Source organism: Mobula birostris, chromosome 4 (assembly GCF_030028105.1).
Source record: "Mobula birostris isolate sMobBir1 chromosome 4, sMobBir1.hap1, whole genome shotgun sequence".
Classification (NCBI taxonomy): domain Eukaryota; kingdom Metazoa; phylum Chordata; class Chondrichthyes; order Myliobatiformes; family Myliobatidae; genus Mobula; species Mobula birostris.
In genome coordinates, this window is record NC_092373.1 from 128,841,179 (window position 1) to 128,862,306 (window position 21,128).

The 21,128-nt window shown below is 40.4% G+C and overlaps 1 protein-coding gene across 1 annotated transcript in view; it reads left to right on the plus strand.

Annotated features, from left to right (window-relative positions):
• Positions 1-6,836, plus strand: part of LOC140197074 (reelin domain-containing protein 1-like) — a 42,182-nt gene extending 35,346 nt beyond the window's left edge. The window contains exons 6-7 of the mRNA XM_072256994.1: positions 246-380; positions 6,186-6,836. Coding sequence (XP_072113095.1) covers positions 246-380; positions 6,186-6,836 — 786 coding nt within the window. The remainder of the gene's footprint in view (positions 1-245; positions 381-6,185) is intronic.
• Positions 6,837-21,128: the final 14,292 nt, after the last annotated feature.

A 21,128-nucleotide genomic window follows, 5' to 3' on the forward strand; every position in this document is an offset into this window, starting at 1 on the left:
TTGAGGAAAGAACAATAAAAACATAAAAGAAAGTTGGACAAGTACGTGGATTGGAAAAGTTTAGAAGGTTGTAGGTCAAATGCTGAGGTGGAGGTGATGTTCCTGCTCGGATGGGGCCTCTTGGTCGACATGGACCAGTCAACCTATTTCCGTGATGTATAACTCTAGGACTCGATGCCTTGTGCATGGAGATAAACTTTGTGATGTAGCAAATGAGCTAACTTTACCCTTGTAATACTTTAAAGGTCCAGGTGTCTGAGATGGTGAAGGATATCGAACGTAGTGAGGGGTGGGCAATGGTGGGTGGCGAGGGAGTCTTTAGAGGCGGTAAGGGGGAAGTGCAGGGTGATGTGAATGAGATGCAAGAAAGCGGGTTCAATGTAAGTGATGAGAAGGAGCTGCAGACAGCAGTAAAGGGTGGAATGAATGGGAGAAAGTGGCAAGCAGCAGGCTGCCAACCCCAGTGGTCAGAAGGGCAGTAGGGGTCAGTAAGCCACGTACATCCACAACAGTGTGCAGCCGCCAGGTGGCTGGGATCTGTGTGCAATAATACAGAGGCTGATGGTGCTCACATATCCACAGCGTCTTAAGTTCAGCTGGCATTCCTTACGTGGAATTCCACCATCTGATTTCTGAATGGTCCGTGAACCCAGGGACACGACCTCAGTATTTTCATCCATTTTGTATTATTTATTTACCTTTTTACATATTCTTATTGGAACATGGTATTACTTACATATTGCACTATACTGCTTCCACAAAATAACAGATTTCATGACGTATGTCGGTGATAGTAAATCTGATTCTGATTCTCAACACTGCACAAAAGCCTTTTACACAACCCATCTGTCTGTGTGCACTGTCCCATTCCATTCCTGCTGTATTTCCTTCAACTTCACCCCTATGGAGCTTGTCCAGCTCCAAGCAAGAAAGGACCTTCAGTACAGGTTCCAGGGCCAGGCATTACCAGCTCTGGGCATGCGTGAGACACACGGGTATTGAGAACTACCCTGTAGAACAGCAGCCAGCTGCTCTCTCCACTCCCCCCCCCCATGCCTCCCGAAGAGTGTCGATGCCCAAGCCAAAGCCAACTGGCCCCCAGGTCCACTCAGAGCCCTTCTTGTTCTTTAGTAGGCCACGGACCTTAATGGCATGCCCACAGTGGGAATACAACTCGCAGTAGTAAGACATCAGTTCAATAACTTACCCATTATGCTCCCTTATGTCGGGTTGCTTCAGGCACCTGGCTTCCAGCTGAAAGCAGTTGAGGGGATGTTTGAAGGCTGAATTCCTGGACCTGGTAGAGTAGTGCCAAAGACAAGGATGAAGGGCACGAAGCCGATGCAAGCTATAGAGGTGGAGTGTAGGGGTTTTACTGGCTGCTTGCTGTGCAGAACCTGCTCTCTCCTTGACATTAATGGGGATTGCAGAGAAAAGAGCCATCAGGATCGTCACAGGGGCTCCAGATGTCTATGGATCCAGAAGTGTGACCCGAGGACCAATGCTGCTGGGACACAAGCCAGGGCCTGATCAAACCTGGATGGGTCGGCTGGAAAAGAGTGTCCGAAACACCCGATGACCCAGTACGTCCAAGGATGTATCTCAGCATCACACAGAGGCTGTGCCCCAGGGAGGTGCCAGTAAAAAGGAAAGTTTCCTCTGTTGCACTGATTCTACACCCACCCCATCCTGCTTGCTGTGGACGTTCAGGGCATGAATAATGTAAAATTTATTACTCCTTGTACCATTGTCTCCATTCTATCATGTGTTCTTGTTTCTAGTTTATTACTCAATTACTGTTGTTACCTTTGTCACTGATGTTAAGTGATTTGGTGAAGGAATTTTCAACAATTGAACTTTTTAAAAATAATTAAATATATACAGTACATTTGCAATTGACAATCGACAGATGATGCAATAGCCGCTGCTCTACATACTGTTCTTACACATCTGGAGAAGGATGCTTATGTGAGAATGCTGTTCTTGGACTACAGTTCAGTATTCAACACCATAGTTCCATCCAGGCATGACAAGAAGCTCAGAGACCTCGGCCTTGACCCTGCCTTGTGCAACTGGGTCCTGGACTTCCTGTCAGATCGCCAACAGGTGGTAAGAGAGGGCTCCCTCACCTCCAACCCTCTGACTCTCAATATAGGAGCCCCTCAGGGCTGCGTACTGAGTCCCCTCCTTTACTCCCTGTAAACCCATGACCCTATCACCACCCACAGCTCCAATCTGCTAATTAAATTTGCTGATGACACTACATTGATTGGCCTTATCTCAACGAATAACGAGCTAGCCTACAGAGAAAAAGTCATCTCTCTGACACAGTGGTATCAAGAAAACAACGTCTCCCTCAATGTCGCAAAAACAGAGGAGTTAGTTGTGGATTACAGGAGGAATAGAGACAGGCTAACTCCTATTGATACCAATAGATTTGGGTTTGGGTTTGAGAGGGTAAACAACTTCAAGTTCACAAGATCACAAGACAAAGGAGCAGAAGTAGGCATTCGGCCCATCGAGTCTGCTCCGCAGCTCCCCCATGAGCTAAACTATTCACCCATCTAGTTCCAATTTCCGGCTTTTTCCCCATATCCCTTGATACCCTGACTAATTAGATACCTGTCAATCTCCTCCTTAAACACCCTCAATGATCGGGCCTCCACAGCTGTATGTGGCAACGAATTCCACAAATCCATGACCCTCTGGCTAAAAAAATTTCTCCTCATCTCTGTTTTAACTGGGTACCCTCTAATTCTAAGACCACGGCCTCCTGTCCTGGACTCACCCACCAAGAGAAACAACCTTTCCACATCTAATTTGTCCAACCCTTTCAACATTTGAAATGTTTCTATGAGATCCCCTCTCATTCTTCTATACTCTAATGAATACAGTCCAAGAGCCAACAAACGCTCCTCATATGTTAGCCCCTGCATTCCAGGAATCATCCTCGTAAATCTTCTCTGAACTCTCTCCAAGATCAGTACATCCTTTCTAAGATAGGGGGCCCAAAACTGCACACAGTATTCCAAATGAGGTCTCACTAATGCCCCATAGAGCCTCATCAACACCTCCTTACTCTTATACACTATTCCTCTTGAAATGAATGCCAACATAGCATTCGTTTTCCTTACCGCTGATCCAACTTTAGGGTATCCTGCACGAGGACCCCCAAGTCCCTATGCACTTCCGATTTTTGAGTTTTCTCCCCATCTAAATAATAATCTGCCCGATTATTTCTTCTTCCAAAATGTACAACCATACATTTGTCAGCGTTGTATTTCATCTGCCATTTCTTTGCCCACTCTCCTAAACTGACTAAGTCTCTTTGCAACCTTTCCGTTTCTTCAATATTTCCTGCTCCTCCACCTATCTTGGTGTCATCCGCAAACTTAGCCACCAAACCATTTAATCCATAATCCAAATCATCGATATACATTGTAAAAAGAAGCGGCCTCAACACCGACCCCTGCGGAACACCACTGGTAACCGGCAACCAATCAGAATAGGATCCCTTTACTCCCACCTTTTGCTTTCTGCCTATCAGCCAATGCTCCACCCATTTCAATATCTTTCCTATAAATCCATGGGCTCTCATCTTATTAAGCAGCCTCATATGCGGCACCTTATCGAAGGCCTTTTGAAAATCCAAATACACAACATCCACAGCCTCTCCCTTGTCAATCTTATTCGAGATTACCTCAAAAAATTCCAATAGGTTGGTGAGGCAGGATCTTCCCTTCATGGAACCATGCTGGCTTTGGCCTATCTTGTCATGCACCTCGAGGTATTTCATAACCTCGTCCTTGAGGATTGACTCCAATATTTTTCCAACTACTGATGGCAGACTAAACGGTCTGTAATTTTCTTTTTGCTGCCTCCTTCCTTTCTTAAATAGCGGAACTACATTTGCAACCTTCCAGTCCTCCGGAACCATGCCAAAGTCTATTGATTCCTGGAAGATCATTTCCAATGCTTCCACAATCTCCAAAGCCAACTCCTTCAGAACCCTTGGGTGCACCTCATCCGGACCGGGAGACTTATCTATTCTTAGTCCACTTAGCTTCCCAAGCACTTTCTCTCTAGTAATCTTGACTGTACCTAATTCTATTCCCTGATACTTCTGGCTATCAGGTATATTGCTCATGTCTTCCACTGTGAAGACTGATGCAAAATACTCATTCAGTTCCTCCGCCATCTCTTTGTTATCCATTATAATTTCTCCAGCATCATTTTCAATCGGTCCCGTATCTACCCTTGTCACTCTTTTACTCTTCATGTATTTAAAAAAACTCTTAGTATCCTTTTTTATGTTAATCGCCAACTTTCTTTCATAATTCATCTTTTCTTTCCTAATGACTTTCTTAGTTTCCTTCTGTAAGTTTTTAAAAGTCTTCCAGTCCTCATTTTCCCCACTAATTTTTGCTTCCTTGTACGCCATTTCTTTTGCTTTTATTTTTGCCTTAACCTTTCTCGTTAGCCACATTTGTGCCGTTTTTCCATTCATGATTTTCTTTTTTCTTGGAATATATTTTTCCTGCATTTTCCTAATTTCATGTAGGAATTTCATCCAATTCTGCTCTGCCGTCCCTCCATTTAGCTTACTTTTCCAATCGACTTGGGCCAGTTCCTCTCTCATACCACTGTAATTTCCCCTGTTCCACTGAAATATCGATACACCTGATACCAGCTTCTTTTCAAATTTGAAACTGAACTCAATCATATTATGATCATTACTTCCAAGGGGTTCCTTTACCTCCAGCTCCCTAATCGCCTCAGGTTCATTACACAGCACCCAATCCAAAACAGCTGGCCCCCTGGTGGGCTTCTGGAAAAGCTGCTCCAAAAAGCCATCCTGTAGGCATTCTACAAATTCCCTCTCCTGAGATCCATTACCTTCCTGACATTCCCAATCCACTTTCATATTAAAATCTCCCATAATTATCTCAGCATCCACATCACTGAGGACCTCACATGGTCTGTACACACCAGCTGTGTGGTGAAAAAGGCACAACAGCATCTCTTTCACTTCAGACGGTTGAAGATGTTTGGTATGGCCCCCAAATCCTAAGAACTTTCTACAGGGACACAATTGAGAGCATCCTGACTGGCTGCATCACTGCCTGCTATGGGAACTGTACCACCCTTAATCTCAGTATTCTGCAGAGAGTGGTGTGGACAGCTCAGCGCATCTGTAGATGTGAACTTCCCATGATCCAGGATATTTACAAGGATAGGTGTGTAAAAAGGGCCCGTAGGATCATTGGGGACCCAAGTCACCCCAACCACAAACTGTTTCAGCTGCTACCATCCCAAAGTGGTACCGCAACATAAAAGCCAGGACCAACAGGCTCCGGGACAGCTTCTTCCACCAGGCCATCAGACTGACGAACTCACGCTGATTTGAGTGTACTCTATATTACATTGACTGTTCTATTTATTATAAATTACTATGATTGCACATGGCACATTTAGATGGAGACATAACATAACGATTTTTACTCCTCATATATGTGAAGGATGTAACAAAATAAAGTCAATTCAATTCAATTGTCTCTTGAATTGGCTCAGCAAGTGAATTGTTGGACTGAATAAATATTCTGTCTTTTTCACTGTTAATCTTGCCTGCCACACCTTTTGTGATCTGTGGTAGTTGTGGGGATGAACGAATGATAAATTCTGACTTGGATAGGATTGTGCAGCCATAAATCACCAAAAACCAAACCAATGCAGGAACATTTAGACATAAATCCAGCGTTTTATTGGCAAATAAGGAATCTGTGCAGAACGATATTCCAATGTTTTCAATTTTGTTGAGGCTAATGTCAAATAGAACTTATGCTGTTTCTCTATTTTCACCACAAAATGTTATGTTTGTGAGGAATTATTAATGATAGCTTCTTTAAGCACTTAATTTAATGATAATTTTAGGAGTTAATGTAAAATGTTGAATATATAGTTGGCTCTATTCCCTCCCACCTCCAGTTTTTGGAATTCATTTCCAAATGAGGAAGGAAGGAAGATCAAGATAATTAACGTGGGATTCTACAACATCAAATCTGAAGAATTTCAGTTGTGATGACATTATCATGAGTTTATCTTTTACTAATCAGGAGATAATACCAAGGCAGCAATTTGGTTGGCTGCTGTGATTTTCAACTGCTTTGTTTTGTTTTATTTTGAAGGTCACCATATGGACCACTTCTACAGTCGTTAATTTAAGACCTTCTGATGCAACTTCTGGACAAGGTTATTCTACCTTCTTGTCTGCTAACTTCTCTACAGACAGAGAAATGCAATGGGTGTCTTCAGATATGAGCGATCACGAAAAACAAGCAGGAGCAGCAACAATTCTGGGCACAGGACCATACCCAGAGGTGGAGGATGTAAGGCCAACGGGGACTATCAAGCAGCTGATGTCACACCGTGCATCAGCAAATTTCCTGCAGTCTTCAAAAAATTCAGGTTCCAAAGTTAATGTGGGTAAAATAGTCAGAAACATGTCGGTCAGGGTGACACAGCATGAACAGAAAGATAATGGCCCAGGTATTGGAGATGATCCTGCTGAAGGTGCAGAGCTGGGCATTCCTCAACTGGGAATCCTGCTTGGCTGCTCTGCTGCTCTTGGCATGGTGCTTGCCGTGGGGACACGCCATTTCCTCTCCCAGCACTGTCGGAAACGTACGGAAGTGTCCTTCCGAGATCCTAACGGTAGCATCACGGGAGTGGGAGACAGCGGTGAGTTGGTGCACGTCAGAAAGATACGTGAAAATAGCTTTGTGCTTGTTCAAGCTGAATACAATGTGATCAATCCACCAATCACTGTTGGAAAGTAATTGCAGTTTAAAATGTGCAAGATTTATATTATTGATTATACAATGCACCCTCATTATGATACACCCCTTTGTAACACTGACCTTCATTAACTTTTCTACGAACAAAAGAAAAATATTTTCCAGTTAGTAAATGTTCCCTTTTGATGTGCAGGTTGTGAAGGCACATTTCACGGGGCACAGTGCCTTGGTTTTTCTGTGCTGTGCACTTGTATAGCAACACCAGTACTCATGAAACACAAAGTGGAGAGAGGTTTCCAAATTGATTTTAAACCACAGTAGCAACACCCTCGGTTAATTGTTAAACATAGAACATAGAACTGTACAGCACAGGAACAGGCCCTGTGGCCCACAACGTTGTGTCAAACCAGCTAAAAACTAAATCAAAAACCTCCAAACTCCAATCCCTCCTACCTACACCTATCCATATCCCTCCATCTTCCTTATACCCATGTGCCTATTGAAATGTCTCTTAAAAGCCTCTAATGTATTTGTCTCTACCACCATCCCAGGCAACGCATTCCAGGCATTCACCATACTCTTGAGTAAAAAACTTGCCCTTCACTACCCGTTTGAACCCACCTTCCTCTCAGCTTCAATGTATGCCCTCTGGTTTTAGGCATTTCTACCCTGTGAAAAAGACACTCCCTGTCCACTCTATCAATGCCTGCTCCTGGAACATACACAAGTCCTTGGCTTCACTCATTAGAATAGGGTTAGACTGCATACAAAAAGTCAAACAGTAAGACCACTCCTGAGCACCACCACCACCATCCCCCCCCCCCACACACACTTTTAGTGCAGGTCTGGAATAATTTCCTGCTCTATCAAGAGATAAAGTGATATTTTCCAGCATGTAAGTCACAATAAATACAGTTTTTAAGTATATTGTATACATATAGATTTTCAGACCATCTTGTGTCCATACGGAAAAATCACACCTTCTCGAGCACGGCATGGACCTATTTTACCCACATTAGTAAAAACTTCTTATCTTCAAAGCCCTAAAAGTTTTAGTACTTTAATTTCTTTAAAACATGCAAAATATTTGTCCCCAGAGAGTGCATTTTAGTGAGGGTGGAGAGTAATGTTGAGCACACAGAGCACCTTGGCTTGTAATTGCTTAAACTAGATAAGTTCTTTCTGTTGTTAGAGTATTAATATTTTTGTAAATGAACGGTCTCTTGTAATCAATTCCCTTGAGGAAGCTTTGTCATCTTTTGGAATGGATTAATGTCTGTCTGATCTTTGGTGGATAATTGTTACTAAACAACACATTCTATAAATTTTGCAGATTGCTAAGATGTAGTAATTGATGCCACAATTATTAAAGATGCCTATTTGCAGTGAAATATATTTTAGAGTGTTTACTTCTACTATGAAAATCATCTTCTGCAAATATGTCCTCTGTTACACACAGTGTAATAGAGGTGTATTCCACATATCAGCATGTATGGGGGGGTGTGTGTGTGTGTGTGTGAGGAATAACCATTCGTTCCTTTATAATAAAAGTAACCATTGAAGAAATGAATCCTGTTTTAAGGAAATTTTCCAAAATAGTTCTTAATCATTCCTACAGTTAAATAGGACAACATAATGGTTAGATTTATTATATTTATTTTGAGAATGTGCTGAGAGCAGCCCACAGTTTTACCATGGTTTTGGTGCCAACATAGCATGCCACAATGCTTGGTAGAGTATTTTAATCTGACAGGCTTCATTTCTAATTTATCCAGAGATCTCTTTCATCCAATTGAATTTGCCTGGACAAGTAACTGATAACCTCCTTACACTTTTGTGAAGGCATCTTTTCCCAGTTAGTCCAAAACTCATGATATTATAATTACTGTTGACTAAATATACCTGATCTAATAATTGCTCCATTGGCCTGATCAAATCCCAAAACCAATGTTGCTATTCACATTGGGCCAGAAATATACTGATCAAGACAATTCACCCGAATACAGGTTTCATTGAAAACGAGTGAATTTTCTCCCCTCCTTTGACTGTCATTTAGTGTTATCGTAGATATGGAAGGTTACAAAAAAACTTTCTTCCCAATTTCACTTCTCCATGACTTTTACACACGAATTCTCCTCCACGATCTCCATCAGCACAGGTGCACCACAAGGCTCCCTGCTCTACTCGCTTTATACTTATGACCGTGTGGCTACGCACAGCTCCAATGCCACATTCAAGTTTGCTGATGACAACACTGTCATGGGCCGAATCAAAGGTGGTGATGAATCAGCACACAGGAGGGAGAATGAAAATCTGGGTGAATGGTGCCACAACAACAACCTCTCACTCAATGTCAGCAAGACCAAAGAACTGATTATTGACTTCAGAGGAAGAAACTGGATGTCCATGAGCCAGTCCTCATCAGGGGATCAGAGATGGAGAGGGTCAGCAACTTTAAATTACTCAGTGTTATCATTTCAGAGGATCTGTCCTGGGCCTAGCACGTAAGGCAATTATGAAGAAAGTACAGTAGCCGTTCCTTCTTTCTCAGTAATTTGCGAAGATTCGGCATGGCATCTAAAACTCTGACAAATTTCTACGGGTATGTGGTGGAGAGTATATTGACCCAATGTTCTTGAACAGAAAAAGTAGTGAATACGGCCCAGTCCACCATGGATGAGGCCCACCTCACCACTGAGCACGTACGCGGAGCGTTGTCACAGGAAAGCAGCATCCGTCATCAGAGACCCCCATCACGCAGGTCATGCCCTCTTCTCACTGCTGCCACCAGGAAGGTGGTACAGGAGCCCCAGGACTCACACCACCAGGTTCAAGAACAGTTATTACCCCCCAAGCATCAGGCTCTTCAGCCAGAGGTGATTACGTCGCTCAGCTTCACGTGCCTCATCACTGAGTCCCACAACCTATGGACTCATTTTCAAGATCTCTTCATCTCATGTTCTCAATATTTGATTGCTTGTTTGTTTGTTTATTTATTTCATTTTTTTCTTTCTTTTTGTACTTGCACAGTTTGTTGTCTTTCACACACTGGTTGACTGTCCCGTTTGGTGTGGTCTTGCAGTGATTTTATTATGGTTATTGGATTTATTGAATATGCCTGCAAGAAAATGAACGTCAAGGTTGTAAATGATAACATACATGCACTTTGATAATAAATTGACTTTAAACTTTTAACATCTTTGCAAATTCCCTGCTAATCCACACCTCAATATCCTTTCTAATAATAGAATAATCCCAGTAATGCATTACACTTCTATTGTTTTCTAATTCTAAAAAAGATTATGTCCTTGTTTGCACCAGGTCAGCCTGGAAAGGAAAATCAGGAAATGACAGATATGTGAAATAATGATTGTGTCAATGTTTACTGCTTAGAAGTGACAGCATTCTGAGGAATCCAATAATGACTTAACAATGTGGACCCACCAAGACAAAGGAAACCAAAAAAAGTACTGTTGAAGAAAATGAGAACAGCAATGAATGGTATATTCCTAGGGCAGGGTGAATTTACCCTAGAATTTTATAGAAACATGGTTTGAATATTTCAGAGAACTTAACCAAAAAGTTCAAGAGATATGTTTCAGGAATCATTAAAAGAATGCACACAAAAGTGCTGGAGGAACTCAGCAGACCAGACAGCATCTATGGAAAAGAGTACAGTCAATGTTTTGGGCCAAGACCCTTCATCAGGACTCATGAAGGGCCTTGGCCCAAGGCGTCGACTATACTCTTTTCCTTAGATACTGCCTGGCCTGCTGAGCTCCTCTGGCATTTTGCATATGTTGCTTGGATTTCCAGCATTTGCAGATTTTCTCTTTCTTTCTTTATCAATCTTTTTATTAATTTAAAAAAAGGTACATATATACAAACAAGAGGAGGATCATCTCAGATATCTATATCGATAACAATACATATTAAAATAAACATTATCAAGATCATACATAGTATTAATCTAATAGTACATAATAAAAATAAAATATTCAATTCTCCTCTTATCATTTCATGAAAAGAAAAAAAAGATAAAGAAACCTTTATAATTAAAAAACCCACTATTCTCTATAAACAAAAACAAAAAATAATTAAAAAAATAAAAAGGGGAAAAAAGGGGACTGGGCAGTCCATATTGGATTAGATTAGATTAGATCATGAGGACACACAGTCCTCTTTTATTGTCATTTAGTAATGCATGCATTAAGAAATGATACAATATTCCTCCGGTGTGATATCACAGAAACACAGGACAGACCAAGACTGAAAAACTAACAAAAACCACATAATTATAATGTACAGTTACAACAATGCAACAATACCATAATTTGATGAAGAACAGGACATGGTACAGTAAAAATGTTCAAAGTCTCTCGAAAGTCCCACATCTCACGCAGACGGGAGAAGGAAGAAAACTCTCCCTGCCATGCCCGACCACAGTCTGACTCTGAGTCATCCAAAAGCTTCGAGCTCTGATCAGCCCTCCGACACTGAGTATCGAGCACCATCTCTGCCGAACGCTTCGACCCTGGCCTCGGTCACCAGCAGCAGGCAAAGCCAGGTATCTTGGGGCCTTCCCTCCGGAGATTCTCGATCGCACAGTAGCAGCGACAGCAAACCGGGCATTTCAGAAATTTCTCCAGATGTTCCTCTGCTTCTCACGTCTGTCTCCATCAAATCAGAATTGTGCACGGCATCCTACTTACAAATACGATATCATTTCACTGGAGAGCTGCGTGAGCTGCGTCGCACTGCCATCTTCTCCTCCCGCCTGCTTTTCCTTAGATACTGCCTGGTCTGCCGAGCTCCTCTGGTATTTTGCGTGTGTTGCTTGGATTTCCAGCATTTGCAGATTTTTTCTTTCTTTCTTTATCGATCTTTTTATTTATTTAAAAAAGTACATATATACAAACAAGAGGAATTGAGAGTAAAGCAAGAAAAAAGAAAAACTTTCTGATCAAATCCAAAGTTTCGAGAAGGTAACTGGAAAAGCAATAAATCAAACCATATGAAAATATTGAATAAAAGGTCGCCAGGTTTCTTCAAATTTGAAGGATGTATCAAATGTCTGACTTCTTATTTTCTCTAAACTTAGATAGGACATAATGGAGGAAAGTCAATAAAAAACAGTAGGTGGATTAGAGTCCTTCCATTTAAGCAAAATGGCTCTCCTAGCCAATAAAGTTGTAAAAGCTATCATCTGTTGAGCGGAAACAGGAACATATCCTGCTTCTGGTGGAATGATCCCAAAAATTGCTGTAAATAAATTTGGTTGTAGGTCCAAATTCAAAACTCTTGATAAAGTTTTAAAGACATCTTTCCAAAAATTACCAATCTTGATACAAGACCAAAACATATGAGTTAATGTAGCCACCTCAATATTACATCTGTCGCAAATAGGATTAATATTGGGAAAAATACGGGCTAATTTATCCTTTGACATATGTGCCCGATGTACTACCTTAAATTGTATCAAGGAATGACGGGCACAAATAGATGAGATATTCAAATGAAAAATTTTATCCCATTGATTATCCGAAAGTGACTCTCAAAATTTCAATTCCCACGCACCTTTAATTTTATCGTTCGATATCTTTCGCAAATTCAATAACCATTTATAAATTATAGCTATCAGTCCTTTTTGAAATGGTTTAACCTGAAAAAGAGTATCTATCATATTGGGTGGATAAGCAGAGGGAAAATTTGGAAGTAAGCTATGTAAAAAATTCCTAATTTGTAAATATCTAAAAAAGTGTGCATGAGATAAGTCATATTTGTCCACTAACTGAGTGAAAGACATTAAGCAATCCCCCATAAACAAATCTAAAAAAGTTATTATTCCTTTGGCTTTCCAAATTAAAAAGGTCTGATCGGAAATTGATGGTTTAAAAAAATAATTAAGATGAATTTTACTAGAAAGAACAAAGTTATTAAACTCAAAAAAATCTATGAAACTGAAACCAAATTCTAAATGTATGTTTAATAGTGGGATTGAGGTCTCGACTACCAATCTTAGAAAGCTAAAAAGGAAGAGAAGCTCCCAGTAAAGAGGTCAAAGAATACCCTTTCACTGAGTTTTTTCTCCAAATCCACCCATAAAGGACAATCATGTATGTCTGAATAATGAATCCAAAATGAAATATATTGAATATTAACTGCCCAGTAATACATTCTAAAATTTGGCAAAGCTATACCACCATGCTTTTTTTAATTTCTGCAATAGAGGTTTACTCAATCTAGCATTTTTATTATTCCAAATATAAGATAAAATTTCAGAGTCTATCCTATCAAAAAACCGTTTAGGAACAAAAGAAGGGATTGCTTGAAATACATACAAGAACTTCGGTAGCACTATCATTTTAATAGCATTAATTCAACCAGTTAAAGATAATGTCATAGGCGACCATTTAGAAAGTATTTGTTGCGTGTATTCAATTAATGGAAGAAAGTTATATTTATACAGGTCCTTAAAATTTTTGGTAATTTTAATACCAGGTAAAGTTATTTTTAGCAATGCTAAAAAGAATTTGATCATATTGATCCAAGTAGTTATTAATAGGAAATAACTCATTTTTGTGCAAATTTAATTTATATCCAGAAAAACTACTAAATTCAGAAAATATAGATAACATAGAAGGAATAGATTTCTTAAGATCTGAAATATAAACTAACAAGTCATCTGCATACAATGAAACCTTATGCACTTTATCTCCTCTCTTAATACCTTGAACATTGTTGGAGTCTCGAAGAGCAGTAGTAAGAGGTTCTAAAGCCAGGTTAAGTAACAGCAGACTAAGAGGATAACCCTGCCGGGTACCTCTGTATAGTCTAAAATAAGGAGATTTTTGATTATTAGTTATAACTGCTGCCATAGGAGCTTGATAGATCAGCCTAATCCAGGAAACAATTTACCTGACTTATCCCCATGTATATAAAATTGACTTTTAGATTTCAAAAGCTGCTGCTCAATGGGAAAAGTCAGAAGCAGATCATACTTTGTTTGAAGTTCCACCCTTTCCTTATATCGATCTTCACTAGGTGTTACTGAGTAAACTTTAGCTATTTCTTTAGTCCCATTAGTAATCCTAGAAGACAGTGGCGTGGCTGATGTAGATGAACTGAACACACTGATGAGGGAGAGGGAGAAGTGGAGAGTCCGTCATCGTACCCGACGCCGGCCCCCTAGGCCTGAGTTGACATAGTTAGTAATCACTAAAAGTTCCACTTTAGTTTTCCTTCTTAAAGCTACTGAATATGAGATTATCTGTCCCCTAAGAAAAGATTTCATCGCATCCCAAATAGCCAAATTTTACATACCCTCAGTTGTATTTAATTCAAAAAATAGAGAATTTGCTCTTTAATAACACTTACAAATGCTGAATCATGCAGCAGTGTAGCATTAAATTCCACTGAGATGCATTCCGTATATTGTCAGGGAACTTCAGTGTTAGTTTTGTGGGCGCATGATCCGACAACGCAATAGCATCATATGCACAGTCAGCAACAAAAGGCACCAATCATGTATCCAACAAAAAATAATCAATTCTTGAACATTTATGATGTACATGTGAAAAAAAAAGAAAAATCCTTATCTTTAGGATGAAGAAATCTCCAAATATCAACCAGGCCATATTCTAGTAAAAAGGAATTAATGCAGGTCGCAGCCTTGTTAGGAAGCCATGGATTGGTTGATGATCTATTAATCGAAGGATTGAGACAACAGTTAAAGTCACCGCCCATGATCAACTTATATTCATTTAAATTCGGCAACACAGAAAATAACTTCTTAAAAAATTCAGAGCTATCTGCATTAGGTGCATACACACACACACCAAAGCCATCTTTTGACCACATAACAAACCAGTAAATAAATATCTTCCAATTGAATCAGTGACAGTATTAAGACGTACAAAAGGGATTATAAAATTAATAAAAATAGGTACCCCGCTAATTTTAGTTACTGATGAAGAGTGAAACTGAGAGCCCCTCCAAAACTTCAAGAAGCGTTTTTCATCCTCCCTATGGATATAGGTCTCTTGCGCTAAAATAATATCAGCTTGAAGTGTTTTTAATTTCTTAAAGATCTTCCTACGCTTAGTAGGTTGGCTCAAGCCACTCAAGTTCCAAGAGATTATATTAATTTTATTAACATCCCTAATAAGGCTTTAATTAAGGTTTTATAAAATAAGTTAGTGCGCCGGCACAGACCAAACCCGCAGGGAAGAACAAATTATGGATTCGATCAGAGAGAAAAAAAACAACATGATTGACAGGAAAACCTCTCAGGACTGCCCAGTCAAAAAAACAACTAATAACCCCACCCTCCTCCCCCCAAAGCCCTAAAACCATCCAATAGGCGGACAGCATGCTAAACTATAATCCCTTAACCCCCTGCCTCTAATAGGCAGACTCTTTTTAAAAAATTATACGCTAACACCACTGACTAAAGACACAACAACACAAACATGAAGAAATAAACAAATTCAAAATATTTTGAAATTATGTCTAACAGAGGTTAAGACGTAGTTAACAGCGGCCATCTTAAATTCATTTAATAAAAATTGATCATATATTCAAAAAAGATAGATCCAACCAAATCATATGTTACGACTAGTGTTAAACTCTTACAAATCCTAAAGGAAAAAATGAAACAGCCAAAACGATGTCTGGGCAGACATAAAACGTAGATTAAACTTTCAATGATCCAGCTACAAATGACTCCCAGCCGAGGGTTAAGTGTTTAAGTTGCTTGCAAGACAGGCTTAAACTCCTTTATAAATTTCCAAGCCTCTTCTGGGGAGTCAAATTGTTTTGGGCTAGCATTAGATAGGGGAATTCTCAAATGAGCTGGATATCACAAAGAGGGGCGACAGTTCTTCTTCTAAAGTTCAGCCGTCACTTCCCGATATTTAATTCTTTCTGCATAAACATCTGGGGCAAAATCTTCAACTATGCGAATCTCTACTCCATTATAAATTAGCTTCCCTGCTTCCTAGCATCTTGAAGAATTGTTTCTTTAGTAGTAAAGTAATCCAAACATAAAATCACCGAGTGAGCTTTCAACTCAACAGAGGACTTTGGGCGGAGGATTCGGTGAGCTCTATCTACCATCCAAGGAGCTGCAAGTATCTCAGTAAAAAGTGAGTATAGCATATTCATGAAAAACTTTAGTGGCTCACTGGTTTCCATGTTTTCAGGCAAACCCAGTATGCGTAAATTCATCCTATGACTTCTGCTTTCCAGATCAGTCGTTTTCTTCTTAATTCATAATATTTCCAAAGAAACCTCAACAATTTTCTTTTCCATAGTAGTTGTCTTTAATTCTTGTTCATTAATCACTTGATTCACAGTCTCTGGTTTTCTTCCGATTCTATTAGTGTCCTTTTAGGCGTCTGATATTGAAATTCCAGATTCCTCAAAGATTCCTGGACAGCAAAGACAATTTTTTCAAGCTTTTCATTACCATTCATCAGTTTATCAATCTTGGTGTCCACCATTCCGATCTCGATATTAATATCTTGCACCAAAGAAAACATTCTTTCTGAAGTAGAGACTTCCTCTGACTCCTTTGTTTGTTCAGCTTTAGAAACAATTTTGCCATGTCTTAATTTGATTCCTGTTTAGGTTCCAGCCATCATGATTAAATCGTTAATCCTTCACTAAAAGTAATAAATCTTCAAAGTTTAAATAAAACTAGCAGTGAAAAGTAAGTTGTAAAAGGAAGGAGTAGCGCCAACATGCATCTTACTCCATTGGCTGTCGAAAGGAGACTCCCAGCATCTGCAGATTTTCTCTTGTTTGTGTCAGGAATCATCACTTCAGATTGGAAAACTTCTATCACTTCTAAAGACAGAGAGAACTAGAAATAATATAGAGAGTTATCCTAACATTTGTTGATGAACTAATAAAAGTTATAAATAAGGAGAGTAACAAAATGCCTTGCAAGTTCTTATAAGGCTGCTCAGAGATAGCCAGCATGAATATGTGAAGATTAGTTAGACCATGGCTAATAAACCTGATTGAGTTTTTGAAGAAGTGACCATAGTAGTGAGTAGAGAGCATCAACAGTAACTGTTACGTAGAAAAAGTGAAAGGTTTTGATTCGTATTCATGGTTCAGTGAAATTGATTGACTACCTAATAAATTTTATTGACTTAGGAAACTGACCATGAGTCAGAACACAAGAGAGCAATGCAGAGATAACAGGCAGGTTCTCCAGCTTGCAGGCGGTAACATGGTTTGCTTCAAAGATCTATTTTGGGCCCATATATTCACCTCACTCATAAATGATTTTGATGATAGAATAGGAAGTGACTGATCCAAGAATGGCAATGACATAAAGGTATGGCACCTAAGACCATAAATCATAGGAGCAGAATTGGACCATTTGGTACATTATTTCATCATGGCTGATCCATTTCCCCCTCAACCCCATTCTCCTGCCTTCTCTCCGTAACCTTTCACGCCCTAATTCAGAACCTATCAATCTCTGCCTTAAATATACCCAATGGTTTGGCCTCCACAGCTGCCCGAGGCAACAAATTCCACAGATTCACCACCATTTGGCTAAAGAAATTCCTCATCTCCCTTCTAAATGGACATCCCCCTATTCTGAGGCTGTGCCCTTTAGTCCTAGGTAGCTCCATCAGCTGAAACATCCTCACCACATCCACTCTATCTAGGCCTTTCAACATTTGATAGGTTTCAATGAAATACCCCATCATTCTTCTAAATTCCAGTGAGTAAGTGTCCAGAGCTATTAATTGCTCCTCATACAATCCGACTTTCATTCCCGGAATCATTCTCGTGAACCACCCCAGAATGCTCTCCAATGTCAACTCATCCTTCCTTAAAGAAGGGGCTCAAACCTACTCACAATACTCCAAGTAAGGCCTTACCAGTGCCTTACAAACCCCCAGTATTACATCCTTGCTTTTATATTCTAATCCTCTCAAAATGAATGCTAACATTAGAAATATAGAAACATAGAAAATAGGTGCAGGAGTGGGCCATTCGGCCCTTCGAGCCTGCACCGCCATTCAGTATGATCATGGCTGATCATCCAACTCAGAACCCTGTACCTGCCTTCTCTCCATACCCTCTGATTCCTTTAGCCACAAGGGCCATATCTAACTCTCTCTTAAATATAGCCAATGAACTGGCCTCAATTGTTTTCTGTGGCAGAGAATTCCACAGATTCACCACTCTCTGTGTGAAGAAGTTTTTCCTAATCTCGGTCCTAAAAGGCTTCCCCCTTATCCTCAAACTGTGACCCCTCATCTGGACTTCCCCAACATTGGGAACAATCTTCCTGCATCTAGCCTGTCCAATCCCTTTAGGATTTTATATGTTTCAATAAGATCCCCCTTCAATCTTCTAAATTCCAGCGAGTATAAGCCTAGCCGATCCAGTCTTTCATCATATGAAAGTCCTGCCATCCCAGGAATCAATCTGGTGAACCTTCTTTGTACTCCCTCTATGGCAAGAATGTCTTTCCTCAGATTAGGGGACTAAAACTGCACACAATACTCCAGGTGTGGTCTCACCAAGGCCTTGTACAACTGCAGTAGTACCTCCCTGCTCCTGTACTTGAATCCTCTTGCTATGAATGCCAGCATACCATTCACCTTTTTCACCATCTGCTGTACCTGCATGCCCACTTTCAATGACTGGTGTATAATGACACCCAGGTCTCGTTGCACCTCCCCTTTTCCTAATCGGCCACCATTCAGATAATAATCTGTTTTCCTGTTTTTGCCACCAAAGTGGATAACTTTATCCACATTAAATTGCATCTGCCATGAATTTGCCCACTCACCTAACCTATCCAAGTCACCCTGCATCCTCTTAGCATCCTCCTCACAGCTAACACTGATGCCCAGCTTCGTGTCATCCGCAAACTTGGAGATGCTGCATTGAATTCCCATGTCTAAGTCATTAATATATATTGTAAACAACTGGGGTTCCAGCACTGAGCATTGCAGTACCCCACTAGTCACTGCCTGCCATTCTGAAAAGGTCCCATTTATTCCCACTCTTTGCTTACTGTCTGCCAACCAATTCTCTATCCACATCAATACTTTACCCCCAATACCATGTGCTTTAAGTTTGCACACTAATCTCTTGTGTGGGACCTTGTCAAAAGCCTTTTGAAAATCCAAATATACCACATCCACTGCTTCTCCCCTATCCACTCTACTAGTTACATCCTCAAAAAATTCTATGAGATTCGTCAGACACGATTTTCCTTTCACAAATCCATGCTGACTTTGTCCGATGATTTCACCGCTTTCCAAATGTGCTGTTATCACATCTTTGATGACTGACTCTAGCATTTTCCCCACCACCAATGTTAGGCTAACAGGTCTATAATTCCCCGGTTTCTCTGTCCATCCTTTTTTAAAAAGCGGGGTTACATTATCCACCCTCCAATCCTCAGGAACTAGTCCAGAATCTAAAGAGTTTTGAAAAATTATCACTAATGCATCCACTATTTCTTGGGCTACTCCCTTAAGCACTCTGGGATGCAGACCATCTGGCCCTGGGGATTTATCTGCCTTTAATCCCTTCAATTTACCTAACACCACTTCCCTACTAACATGTATTTCCCTCAGTCCCTCCATCTCACTAGACCCTCTGTCCCCTACTATTTCCGTAAGATTATTTACGTCCTCCTTAGTGAAGACAGAACCAAAGTAGTTATTCAATTGGTCTGCCATGTCCTTGTTCCCCATAATCAATTCACCTGTTTCTATCTGTAAGGGACCGGCATTTGTCTTAACCAATCTTCTTCTTTTCATATATCTATAAAAGCTTTTACAGTCAGTTTTTATGTTCCCTGCCAGTTTTCTCTCATGAATTCTTTTCCCTTTCCTAATTAAGCCCTTTGTCCTCCTCTGCTCGACTCTGAATTTCTCCCAGTCCTCAGGTGAGCCGCTTTTTCTGGCTAATTTGTATGTTTCTTCTTTGGAATTGATACTATCCCTAATTTCCCTTGTCAGCCATGGGTGCACTACCTTCCCTGATTTATTCTTTGGCCAAACTGGGATGAACAATTGTTGTAGTTCATCCATGCAATCTTTAAATGCTTGCCATTGCATATCCACTGTCAACCCTTTAAGTATCATTTGCCAGTCTATCTTAGCTAATTCACGTCTCATACCGTCAAAGTTACCCTTCTTTAAGTTCACAACCTTTGTTTCTGAATTAACTAGGTCACTCTTCATCTTAATGAAGAATTCCACCATATTATGGTCACTCTTACCCAAGGGGCCTCTCACGATAAGATTGCTAATTAACCCTTTCTCATTGCTCAACACCCAATCTAGAATGGCCTGCTCTCTAGTTGGTTCCTCGACATGTTGGTTCAAAAAACCATCCCGTATACAGTCCAAGAAATCCTCTTCCTCAGCACCCTTACCAATTTGGTTCACCCAATCTATATGTAGATTGAAGTCACTCATGATAACTGCTGTTCCTTTATTGCACACATTTCTAATTTCCTGTTTAATACCATCTCCGACCTCACTACTACTGTTAGGTGACCTGCACACAACTCCCACCAGCGTTTTCTGCCCCTTAGTGTTATGCAGCTCTACCCATATCGATTCCACATCCTCCCGGCTAATGCCCTTCCTTTCTATTGTGTTAATCTCCTCTCTAACCAGCAATGCTACCCCACCTCCTTTTCTTTCATGTCTATCCCTCCTGAATATTGAATATCCCTGAATGTTGAGCTCCCATCCTTGGTCATCCTGGAGCCATGTCTCTGGATCCCAACTATATCATATTCATTAATAACAATCTGCACTTTTAATTCATCCACCTTATTACGAATGCTCCTTGCATTGACACACAAAGCCTTCAGGCTTGCTTTTACAACACTCTTGGCCTTTATACAATTATGTTGAAAAGTGGCCCTATTTGATTTTTGCCCTGGATTTGCCGGCCAGCCACTTTTACTTTTCACCTTACTACTTTTTGCTTCTACCCTCATTTTACACCCCTCTGTCTCTCTGCACTTGTTCCCATCCCCCTGTTGTGAACTAACCTCCTCTCTCCTAGTCTCTTTAATTTGATTCCCAGCCCCCAACCATTCTAGTTTAAAGTCACCTCAGTAGCCTTCACAAATCTCCCTGCCAGGATATTGGTCCCCCTAGGATTCAAGTGTAACCCGTCCTTTTTGTACAGGTCACGCCTGCGCCAAAAGAGGTCCCAATGATCCAAAAACTTGAATCCCTGCCCCCTGCTCCAATCCCTCAGCCACACATTTATCTTTCACCTCATTGCATTCCTACTCTCACTGTCGTGTAGCACAGGCAGTAATCC